At 34.0% G+C, this 13350-nt stretch overlaps 1 protein-coding gene across 1 annotated transcript in view; it reads right to left on the bottom strand.

Annotated features, from left to right (window-relative positions):
• CDH9 (cadherin 9) overlaps positions 1-9990 on the bottom strand; it is a 74885-nt gene extending 64895 nt beyond the window's left edge. The window contains 1 exon segment of the mRNA XM_040630212.1: positions 9763-9990. Within this exon segment, the coding sequence (XP_040486146.1) occupies positions 9763-9990 (228 nt within the window).
• Between the last annotated feature and the right edge of the window lie 3360 nt (positions 9991-13350).

Here is a 13350-nt window from a genome sequence, read left to right as displayed (position 1 = left end):
TTAACTCTTTACAAATTAGTTTTTTAAAAAAAGACTTTAAAGTCAGTAGATAAAAACCAGGAACAGAAACTGGGAGGATTACTAGCAAATAGGGGATAAAGTGATTTCCATATTAACCCTCTTTCCTTGCAAGTATATCTCATTTCATGTGTCATTCAGAAGGCAGAGAAAGTTCAAGCAGAAAGCGGCACTCTTTATAAATTGAGAAATCAGAGGTCAGGATTCATGGATGCCATAATGGCTAAAAATTGAGAAGAATTCTAGAAATAGAGGAAGCCACAGAGGAGAGAGATCTGAACCTTGAATGCATGTTACATGTATCATGTAGCTGACTTCTAAACTGGCCATGTATTGACTAAGACTCCAAGGAATACAGAGAAGAGGAACAGTCTGAAAGTTAAAAATTAAGCAGAGATTTTAGTCATTTCAGATACTAGGAATGAAGAGTTAAGATTAATGCTCCTTGTAGGTAAATGTGTTTGGTAAACACTTTGCGATATCCAATAAAACAGCAGAAAAGTGATAACTTAGGAGCTAGGATGATGTACTAGGATTTAGGGTTACACCACAGGACTAGGGAATAAACAAAACAAAAGAGTCTGCCATGAATTATAAAAGCCTACATAGAATCTAAGTAAAATCCCACAATTTCACTTCCTGCTGGGACAAAACTCAACAGTCTTCAGAGGAAGAAGACAAAATCCAGAATCTCCACAGTATGTTACCCATAAACCCAGTATGTAATCTAAATTTTGAAGTGATTTAAAAAGCAGAAAAATATAGCAAGAGAAAAATCAATAGAAATAGATAAAAATAACTCAGATGTTAAATTTAACAGGCAAAGACTTTAAAAAGAACTGTCATAAGTATATTAAAGAATTTATAGGGCATACTAAAATAATGTGTGAGTGTATAAGGGATTTCATAAATTATATGAAAAACCAGACAGAAAAGGAAACCTAGAACTGGAAATTGTAGCTTCTGTAATAAAAATGTGTAACAGTAGATTGGACACAGAAACAAAAGAAACAAGTTTGATGACATTAAAAATAAATTAACCAAATTAAAGCACTGATATAAAAATATATTGAAAAAATATATAGCCTAGTCTCAGTGATGTATGAGAAAATGTGGAATGCCCTAATATACTTGTCTTTGGAGTTCTCCCCTCCTCCGCCAAAAATAGAGCAGACCATAAAAATAAAAATATGCATACAATTTAAGAATTTGATGAAAAAAGACCCACTGATCTAAAAAGGCCAGTGAATCCCAAGCAGGTTAAACAAAAAAAATCTAGGGGTATCTGGGTGGCTCAATTCGTTAAGCATCTGATTCTTGGTTTCAGCTCAGGTCATAATCTCAGGGCTGTGAGATGAAGTGCCGCATCTGGCTTGCACTCAGCGTGGAGTCTGCTTAAGATTCTTTCTCTCGCTCTCCCTCTGCTCGTCCCCCCACTTGCTCCCCCTAAATAAATAAATAAGTAGATTAAATCTTTATAAAACAAAACTAGCACACATCCAGGTATCTAAGTACAATCCCTATTGAAATAGAGCATCAGAGAGCAAAAGACTCAGAACCTTAAGAGCAACCAGAGACAAATACACATGACATATAGGGCAACAATGATAAGAATAAAGACTGACTTCCTACTAAAAGTACTAAAATCCACAATGCAATGTAGCAAAAATTTAAGTGCTAAGAGATAAAACAAATAAACAATTATCAGGCCAATCTATATTCCTATAGCCAGTTAAAATATTTTTCAAAAATAGAAGTGAAATAATGATATTTTCTGATTTACGAAAAACTGAGAAAATTTGTTTCCATCAGATCCAAACTACAAGTTATGCTAAAGGAAGTCTTCAGGTTAAAAGAAAATGACAGCACACAGAAATTCATATCAATATGAAAGACTAAAAAGTACGGACTAGAAATGGTAATTACATAAGCAAATATAACATAACACAATACAAAATTATATTTTTAAGTCTTTAATAAATAATGAAATGCTTAAATAATAAAATATTAGCAAAATATGGTACAGTTTACAATATATACAGATGGAGAATATATGACAAATATAGAATAAAGGCTGACAGAGGAAATAAATTCATATTGTTATAAGATTATTGCATTGCATGCTAAAATATATCATATTTATTTGATTTATATAATAATAGGTTAAAGATGAATTATAAAAAACAAATTCAAATATTAAAAAATACATTCACTTGACCCAAAACATGGTAGGAAAGCAAAAACCAATAAACCACCTTTTATTTATATATTTGTCAGAGTACAAGCAGGGGGAGCGGCAAGCAGGGAAGGCAGAGGGAGAAGCAGGCTCCCTGCTGAGCAAGGAGCCCGATGCCAGACTCAATTCCAGGACCCCGGGATCATGACCTGAACCGAAGGCAGCCACTTAACTGACTGAGACACCCATGCATCCCACAAGAGCTGTGTTTTAAATAAAATTGCACAAAAAGGCTGAAAGTAAAAGAATGTAAATTATAAACCGTACAAACATAATCACGAATGAATTGGTCTGGCTAAGTTTGTGTCAGGCAAAGTAAATTTCAAGCAATTGGTATTATCAAAGATGAAAGGTGATATTTCATAACAACAGAGCATCAGTTACTAATCAGAAGCATAAAAGATAATTGACCATGCATTTAATAACTGCATAAAAATAAAGAAAACCTGACAGAGGTAAAGAGAGGAATTAAAAAATGGAACTTTTTAATATTCTTCTCACAGTAAGAATTGGAATAAGGAGACACAAAACTTGTATTTGTAGAGTATCTTGTATTTAGAGAGTAAGATCGATAGAACATAAACCGTGGGAGAATCTTTTAATTTTTCAAGAAAAGCTTTTGTTATAGAAACCATCAGAGAAGCTAAAACTTCCACACAAAATCGCCACCTACAAATATCTCCCTTCCCATTTTAGAAAGAAAAAAAAAAGCCCTCTTTCCCCTTAGATTTGCCAAATCACTTACTCATTGATCTTGAAGTCATTTCTGTGCATCCTTTAGTGTATAGTTCTGAGTATGATGATTTTGTAATCACACCCCTAAAAACTTATGGCTATGAAATAGGATATTTACTGAGGGAATTCCACTGAGTGTATATTCAATGGCATATCTAGAATGACCTCAATTACAGTATGAAATCAAATAATAAATATAAATGTATATTTATACACTATATATTACATATTTAAATAATATATATTTATATATAGTATAATATATAAATAAATAAAAATAATCAAAAACTATATATATGATACCATGTGGCTAATACTGAAATTTTAACAATACGCAGAAACAAAGAATTAACTAAGAAAGACAAATTAAAATATATGTATAAGTAATTTAAAATCTACAGTATTAAAATATATAACAAGGAAATAAACATAAATATGTAAACATTTAAACTTATCTTGGTAGTGTGATTATATTTTTCCCATTATTTTTTTATTTTATGGACCCAGTTTGTTTTAAGGAGTACAAATTACTTTTTTAATAATAATAATAATGATAGATGATGCTTGTGCTTAAATAGTTTTTCACAATCCTCCCTCTAGACCCTCCTCGAGATTCTGTTACTTCTTTTTAAGTTTCTTTCTTTTTCTTTTTTGTTTTTTCCAAACACTGATGGATATGTAAAAGTGAATGTGATCTTCTGCAAGTTTGAAAGTAGAGGAAGAGAATGTTGAAAATTTAGAAATAGTTCAGAAGCACTGAAATTGGTGGAAGGTGTCAGGAAAAATCACACATATATTTGGTAATAATACTAATAAGCATTTTCTGCCATACTATATTTTGAATGGTTTAACAGTTGCTATATTCCAGAAAAAAGAAGTTTACTTAAATTTTAAAAGTAAATTTTTCTAGAAGTAGTTACAGTTCCTTAATCAAAGTCAGAATTTATTTAATCTTATCTTTTAATTTTTAATGCCTGTTTCAAATTATGTGTATTAAGGACATAGAGATTATTTTGGAGTAAAAGTGATTCGAAGGTATGTGCTGTTTGAGGGCATAGAGCAAAATGGGAGGATCCTGGGTTGCAATTATGGGCCTCAAGTATAATGGAAATATAGGAAAGGAATTGACTGTGGTGCAACATGTGTCAGGAAAAGGGGAATTTAACTTTCTCTGCTCTTTTAGTGTTTCATAGTGTCAATATCTCAGCACCCAGAGTAATAAATGCTCAACAGAGGTCTATTGGGATAGCAATTGAATATTAATTTTGAGTAAATAAATACATATGTCAAACATTTCAGGGAAGAAAAAATTCAGTACAATACAAATTCAGATTCCAAAGGTCACAGATTCTAGATGGTAAAATATTAGACCAGAGTAATTAAAATTATGCCTTGAATAAGTTGATAGCTGGTATAATTTGACAGGAAATTCTAGCTGGAGAGAGTGACAATGGGCGTTTTGTAGGAGAATGCACGTGAGATAGGATTGAACGCAAGGAGAAGAGATGAAGTTATGACAAAGGGGTGAGATACTCCCTGAAAAAGGCCTTTGACCCTGATAAAATAGAAGTCAAGCATACGGAAGAGAAGAAATTTCCCTTTGCCCAGAGCTAAAGCTGCATAGTTGTGGGGACACAGAGCGTAGGCTGGGTATCGAATACTTGGGGTTCTACTTAAGTGAATCTGGGTTATTTTTCTATAGATATGTTGTCCTGGAGATTGGTGTCATGCAAGAAACAGTGTATCATATGTTTTTAAGAATTGCAAAAATAGTGAAGTCAAGTAAAAAGTCTACTTAGTGAGCTAATGTGGTGGCTCAGTGGAGTGGTGATGGAGTGCTGGCAACGAGGGAACTAGCAGTCGGAATGCAATGATAGCACTCTATTAGAAAAGCAGAGTTTTAGAGAACTCAGTGTGAAATAAGCCTTTGTCGGCGGTCCAGAGAACCTAGCCTTAATGCTTAATATTTTTCTCATGTGTTTTTAGCTTTAAACAACTAACCTATAAAGAGAATTTGGGGATACAATGTGCCCGTAAATCTGAAACGGCTGCCACATGAACTGCAGCCCAAGTGAAGCTTTATAAAGATAATTTATTTAGATTCTGAAAAACACTATAATATACTATAAAAATTTATCAAACATCCTTCAGGAACTTTGAGACTTTATTTCTGTTTCTGTACACACCAACCTGCCATTTTCTGAAAGCCTAAGAGAACATTGCCTATCCGAGTACATTATTTTATGTATGCTTTGGGGAAATATCAATATTTAGTACATATGTCAATAACTGTAGGTACAAAAGAGAGTCATCCCACAGTTTCATCACTTAGTCTGATAGAAGCCAGACTCCTATCCGTTTTCCTGTGGGTACCTGTGTTTGCCTTTGTTTTAGTTAACACCTCAGTCAGTTGTACCCAGTTGTAAACAAGAGCTTGATAAATGTTAAAAATCCTCTTCCATTCTGGAATTCTTTAATTATACTCATGATGATTTCAGATATGGAATAGTAAAAGTTTTTGAAAAAAACTATAAAAAATTTAGAGCTAACTCTATAAAAAATATATTGTATTTAGGGGCGCCTGGGTGGCACAGCGGTTAAGCGTCTGCCTTCGGCTCAGGGCGTGATCCCGGCGTTCAGGGATCAAGCCCCACATCAGGCTCCTCTGCTATGAGCCTGCTTCTTCCTCTCCCACTCCCCCTGCTTGTGTTCCCTCTCTCGCTGGCTGTCTCTATCTCTGTTGAATAAATAAATAAATAAAATCTTTAAAAATATATATATATATATTGTATTTAAACGGTGCTTAGTTACGGGCAGTTCCATGGCACGATGTTGTTCACTCTGAGCAAAGCAAATGCTTTGAATTAAAATGTAATAATCAATTAAGCTGATATTTCAAATTATTTTATGAATACTAATGTTTTCCTTCAGAAGAAATAAACACTATACCTGTAAATTTGGTATCGCTCTGTGTAATAATTGTGTCTTAATAACTAGATATCAAACATCAATTCTGCATAATAGGCATATGATCAGTTAATTATTAATCCACAACAACTCGGGATTGTCCTGAGGACAGTTCCTCAAGATCTAGATCTAATGTGTAAGAAATCAAATACATATGAAGTTTCTCTAACAGAACAGCAGGAGCCTTTGCTATACTTATTGTTAAATTTATTTAAATTCTTCTCTCGAGCAGTATTACTCTTTTGCCTAAGTAATTCAGCCACGTGTCTCTATTCAGACTACAGGGAAACTACATGGCAATTGTCATAACTTTGTAATCCTCTTAAGAAAGAACCTCAATTCTTAAGAAAGAATTCCCTCATTACAGAAAATGGAATTAATAAATCTGATAGCTTCCACCAAAAACGAGCAGCCAAACTCCAGACTGCATGATTGTGGAAAACAAAAATTACTCGTAATTTAATGTTTTAATTTTTTAATTTTAAATCCAGTATAGTTAAAATACAAAAGTTACTCTTAATTTCAGCATTCTTCACTTTTCTGTCCTGTATTACAAAAGTCTGAAATGACATACAGAAATAGTCTCCGTTTTTTCTTATAAAAATATCATCATAATTTATTTTGTTCCTCCTGCAGTCCATCTTGACAGTGAAAGCAAAGTGAGCATCCCACACTTGTGATCCATCGATAATGAATTAGTACAAAAGCTTTCAACAGGACTCACTTTCCATGCTGTATGTAAAAACAACTCAGCAGGGAATTCCGGGCCTTTTACAGCAGTGGTCTAACTTCATCTTATTAAGCTAGTCTCTCTGTGTGTGTGTGTGTGTGTGTGTGTGTGTGTGTGTGTGTGTGTGTGTGTGTTGGCATGCGTGTTTCATATGCATACCATGCCATATGCAACCCCAGTTCCTTAGATTTATCCACACGCAAATTTCATTAAATTTTTACTAGCTCTTCTTGCCCTCAAATGCAGTTGCATCCACAATCCTAGACTACATCAGAATTTTGCAGTTAAAGAAATCTTAGTGACAATTTAACCTAAAAAGAATTTGCAATTTGGAAAGTTTAATTAACTTGTAAGTTCTGCACCATTACTGAATGGCACAATCAGAACTGACCCTTGTAAGTTTCATGTTTAAGTGCATGCACAAGTATATTTTATTAAATTTTGCTGCTACTACTTTATTATTTGTTTGAAACTTTTTCCTTTAAATTCAGAATCAAACCCTGAATTTTACATGCAAGGCTTACATATCCTTCCAACTTTATACAATTTTATATCACCTATAAATTAAAAGAGGTCTTAACATTGTCTGCAATACCAACCTTCTGTAGAACTAAGAAAAAATATGAAAATCTCTTTACATTAGAAGCTACCTATTCTCTTTGAATCATGGTGCATGGTAAATATGGTAGGTCTTTACATCACATGAAGTTCACCAATGCAGTGGATCCTAGAAGACTAGGCAAACAGAACAGTGTGGCCAAAAAGAAAACAATCTGGCATTCAAAAAGTTAAGTCCTTATGAGAACTCATGTTTGACCAAGTTGAGGTGTGAAGGCCTAGTTAGTCTCTGCATATGCAAGTGTATAATGAGTTCAAAAGCTAGGAGAACAGGTTAGGAGAATTAATAGACCCTTAAGAACTTAATGAATACTAAGAAGTAGTTGGAAGCCCACTTTAAGAGTGAACTAAATATATGGTACATGGCACATCTAAGACAAGGCCCTATTACAAAACAGAGAAATCTTTTTTTTCCCCAAAAAAGTAATACGTGTGTTTTATTTTGTTGAAATTTCTCTTTCACATACATGTTGCTTTCCAAGTACAATATGAAAATAGTTGACACAGTTTTGGTTTGATTATCTTTCTGATTATTATAATGGGTTTGCACTTTTGGTTTATAATCTGGTTGTCAAAGATAAATTGGTACAAAAATTGAACACTTTAACTTGTCCATGGGTTAAAAAAAAGGTTATTTTCCAAAGACAAGTGATAAAATATTTTATGAAGACTAATTAAATAAAACTATGCACACATTTAGTAACTATTTTTGAGATTATTGAACTAATTAAAAATAAGCAGGGTGGTACAGAAAGATCTGAAGCTTAGTGTATATTTTTAAATGTCAGCACAATAATGGTATCTGTTCATCAGTGCACACTCAATTTTTAGAAGGAAGCATTTTTGTTTACAGCTTAAAATAAATGCTTGTAGTAGAGCCTTGATCGCCTTGAGATTGAGTATCTCTCTTTATCTGTGGCTATTCTTCTGCATCTGTGAATCTCCAAGGACGAAACCTTCTATGTGAGACCTCCTGAACTGGATGTGTCCTTTATACACTGCCTTAGAAAAAGAATCATAAGGCAATTTCAAGTCCTTAGACACAAACATTTGTCAGTTGAACTTGAAATATCCTGATGTTAGTTATTAACTGTAGTGTGGAAAGTGATGTTAAATGAGGGATGCAGGGGGATGCCCTATGACTAACCTGAGGAGAAATAAGAGGGAAAAAGGAATCAGCAAGTGAACTATATGGGGCAAAATGAGTATGACCTATGGAACCAGGGGAGAGAGATATCTAAAGAGGAGGAAATAATAGGCTTCCGATAAAAGAAGCTACATTTGAAAAAAAATACACTGTCACACACACAAAATGAAAAATTAGATCAAGATTTTGGCACTTTCATAGAATAAATGTATTTCTGGTTTAAAAGCAATAGGCATGACTTTTGTGATATCAGGTACTTTTTATATTTTTATTTTGGGCCTATTTTATCCTATCTGCCTTGTGTTTCAAGTAAGTCAAAAAATACTCAGACCATCACAGTCACTTCTAGTATCATGTGCAAAGAATCAAGAAAACAATATATATGATTTATGGGCAGTGTTAGTATTCATCATTGTTTATTTAGTTTTATTCTTAGAATTTGAAAATATCTCAGCATTAGGCACATATCTGGGACAATGCAGTGAACAAAGGAATTGTCCTGTACATAGAATGGTATGAATGAGATTGGTATGGGGAAGATAGATAATAGAAAATTCTGGACATTGGAAAGATCGTGTCATCTATTTTGAGACAGAGAAGAAACTGGAAGACAAAGGTTATGAATCTAGAAGGGAGAGTTACATATTCTCTGTTGCCATTTGTTCCAGACTGCTAATGAGCACCTGTTGCTGCTGCTGCTAGGATGGCTTTAACCATCCTAAAGGTACCGCCTTCGTTCTACTATTCTTTCTCCTTCTCCTAGAATCGTTTGGTCTGGCTTACAGGCAGGAAGTAGTTCAGTTTGACTGATATTAAGAAACAGACCATCTAGATAGAAATATTTGTACTTATTCTCATGCACAGCATACTATTCAAATTATGATAAATTGTTTATTAGTAGAGACCAATATAATTTTTGATACATTACTGTACTTTTTTTTACCTCACATAGCACACTAAGTTATTATTTATACATGATGTTAAATTTCGAAGTAAGTTTTTAAAATCTTCTAGATGCACACAGATAAAATTAAGTCATATGTAGTTGATTGATAATGAATCAAGTCCACAGATGACATTTTATTTTGAGGCTTGCTATGGATACTGACCTGCATTTAGCTACATGAATAAATCACATTCCCCGTTCTACCCTACTGCAGACATTTGCAATATTATGCCTTCTGCACATCATAATTAGTCAAATATTTTTAAATACTCATTATTTTAAACAATTGGCACAGGAAGTTGCTATGAAAATAACTGAATTGCTATCACTTTCGGTTTCTAGATTTATCATATAAAAATTCTTACCTTGCCAACATATTGTGTATCTGTACCTGTGTACTCTTCCAGCAAGAAGAACTGATTCCACATCCAGCCACGCTTGGTGCGATGTAACAATTTACCATCATCTTTTGTCAGATCCACTACCCTTTTGCTTGCTAAATCACTATTAGCTTTTTCTTGTAGTGGGATAGCATCAACTGTATAAAACATATAGGTCCAGATGAATAGTGATAGGCAGTGGTAAGTCCTCATTATAAGCAGCTTCAGCAGGATATCAAATTCAATATATTGTCTGATGCCCCTGAGGAGTAGAGGGAGAAAAATGGTTTATTAGGTTGTGTTTCATTTTCACATAACCTGTAAACTATAAAACATTTCTAAATGTTATCAAAATTTATAAATAATATATTATATATGCATTATTTTTCCATGTTACATCAGTGAACTATCATTAAAACCACACATATCACATGGCTAGGTAAGGAGACATGTAGCACAAATAAACAGGAAATTAAAGGCTGACTTTAATGTCACTGTATTGCAGCATATGAATGAGAACACATTTGTAATTTAAAATGCTATATATGAAAAAAATTAAGCCCTACAATATACCAAAGATTATATTGAGTGTTCCTAAAGTCTTTAAGACCAATAAAACTAGTGTATTTATTAATATATACATATATATGAGCTTATATATTTTAACACTTTTCTGTGCACAGTTTATCAACTTTTACAATCTGTTTCTTCTCCTCCTGCTCCTCTTCTTCCTCCTTCTATTCCCTTCTTCCTCTTCTTCCTCTTCCTTGTTCTTCTGTAACATGATAAGATGTTCCCTCAAGGTAAATTAAATTATACCAAATGTATAATTTTTGGATTGTGTCTTGCAATACCTAGCATCATACTATGTTGATTCTTTATAATATGATATAATTACAATATAATTATAATATAACTATAACTGTATTTTTTCTAACAAGCAGTTGAATAAATTACTCAAATTTATTAGAGCCTGAAGAGAGCATGCTCTAAATAGAAACATATTACCTGATAACTAAAAATAACAACACGTATTTATTTCCTAAAATAATAGGAAAAACTAGCACACAAAATTGGTACGGTAAAATTAGATATGGGGCCTCAGCTATGAGGTAATTTGATCTGGAATTCTGCAACAATGTCTCTCGGTCGAGATAGTAAGTTGATTCTTCTTGAAGTGAAAAAAATGATAGTGTGTTTGGTATTTCAGAATTAATTTTATTTATTAGCAAATTGGTTTTATTTGTGACACATTTCATTCAGAAGATGTGAAATTATAATAATGCTGCTGCTGGTAGTGATTTGGGTAAGCAGTTGAAACCCATCAAACTAGTATAGGCAAAAGAATAATTCATTGGATTAGCAAATCAAATTAAGTGTGGAAAGAAAGGAATGAAAGGAGCAAAGAAGCAACTGGGCCTTTTGTGCTCATGAAAACAAGAATTAGGGGCTTGGGTACTTAGTACTGTTCTCTCTCGCTCACTCCTCTCTCCTCTCTTGCTTTCAACTAAGCCTCCTCAACCTGATGGGATAGAGGAATATCTAAAGTTCAGATTTAACATCTTCCAATCCAGAAAACAACTGATAGTATTTTCTAATTTGAGTCTGAAAAATTCTGGGAATGGACTCTAATTTACCTGTCTTAGGCCAGATGCTTAACACTAGACCATATATCTCTGGAGTCAGTTGTTGTTATCAACACATACAAATCAAACACATGCCTTTAGCTCGGCTTTATCCCTTATTATCTGTGAGCTCTGGAGATGTTTACTGGTCTCAACTACTTGTTATAAAAGGAGGATAATTAGTATCTGACTCACAAGGTATTGTTACTTATTTTATTTTGAACTTTAATCAATACAAAGTAATAGTTATTTGTATCACAAGGACTTTATACAACAGCATGTATCTACAAGAAAACTGAGGTGTGAAGAATTTAAGTAATTTGACAAATGTACAGTTAGTAAGTATTGGAACTAATTTGTAGACACACAGCCTTAAATGGTATGTTTTACAAAAGATAATATATGTAAAGAGGTTAGTATAGTGCTATCATAGAAATTTTCAGCATGTTAATGTCATCATCATCATCATCAACCATGGTTGCTTCTGTATAACCGTGTGTGTGTGTGTGTGTGTGTGTGTGTGTGTGTGTGTGTGTGTGTGTGTGTCTGTATACACGCATATATACATCAAATATATTATATGTATATGTATATATATCAGGTAGGGAATGGTGATTGCCAGATAATGGTATGGATGCTTGCTATTGACTCTATCCAGCACATGTGTGCTCTAATTTCCATACCTGTTATTTAAAAAGCATCTTACTTAACAAAGTACACGTGTCTGGTCACAAATCCACACACTCTGAAATGAGAGAAATCAAAATCACATTACTTTTTGACTCCGAAATCTCAGGTGATGGTACTTATCTTTTAGCAAGACTTTATGTGGCTGTTCATAATCCTGTAAACTACAGGAAATTGGTAAATTTAATCACAACAGATGTAAAACTCTGAAATAAATATCAGAAAACTACAGTGTCAAAAAGTGCTTGGGAAAAGTGCAATGGCAAAGTACTCTCTAGTAGCCACTGGCTCAGAACATGCCCTGCATTTTGTTGAATAGTGATGGTGAGGTGGGAAATGAGCAGCCAGAGAATCTCAAGAACAGCTGATGTCTCACTTTGATAAAATACAACAAATTCCTTAGCTGACTGCACTGGTCACCTGCTTTTTCCCCCCTGGGAGATCTCTTTTGACCATCATTCTTACTGACCACTCCTGCAAGCAAAATTGGAGAGCCTTCTTCCTTTCCTGTGGTCTGTTCTAACTCTGATGCCCATTTTGGGTGGAATATAAGCCTTTAAGCAGAAAAATCCAGTTGTATTAGATGGAGCCAGAGACTTAGGCAGAGGCCAGTATGCTGTAGGTCTTAATAAGCTGAAGTAAAAAAATTGCATTCATTTTCAGTGCAATGGAAATCAGTTCGAAGATTTTAACACAAAATGTTTAGAAAAGATCAACTTGACTGCAGAGTGGAAAATAGTTGGAGGGTAGGCAAGAAATCTGGTTAAGGAGCAAGATCAGTTAAAGTCTATCTCTCTAGTCAAGAAAGAGATGGCAATGGCATATAGAGAAGTGGTTCGAGGTGGACACTGATACTGTACTCAGGTTCTCTTTCATTCTTTAATATGGACACACACAGGCACACACTCTACGTGCACTACAATTTCTGCATGCTTTTGCCTCTAATGACCTGCACCTGCAACTCTCTTTGGAGGACTTCCCTTGGCTACTGGAACCACTTTGCTCACATGCGCAGGGGGCCTAAAGTGCCTACAAGTTTATAATCATCTCCCATGAAATCCCTGAGCTATTGTCTAACAGGTGCAGAAGTATAGAAATTCACACTTTATTTACATCCCATAGTTCCCCTACAGAATTATGCTGAGGCTGGAACTTCAAAATCACACCCTGTTTGAATTCTTCTTTCTGTACTGCTTTCCCAAGCTCCCTCTCACTTCCTGACCGGGAAGCAGTTTATTAACCAATCACTTGCTTACAAATC

This window comes from Ursus maritimus, unplaced genomic scaffold, assembly GCF_017311325.1.
Source record: "Ursus maritimus isolate PB19 unplaced genomic scaffold, ASM1731132v1 scaffold_15, whole genome shotgun sequence".
Taxonomy (NCBI): domain Eukaryota; kingdom Metazoa; phylum Chordata; class Mammalia; order Carnivora; family Ursidae; genus Ursus; species Ursus maritimus.
This window is presented reverse-complemented; position numbering and strand designations above follow the sequence as displayed.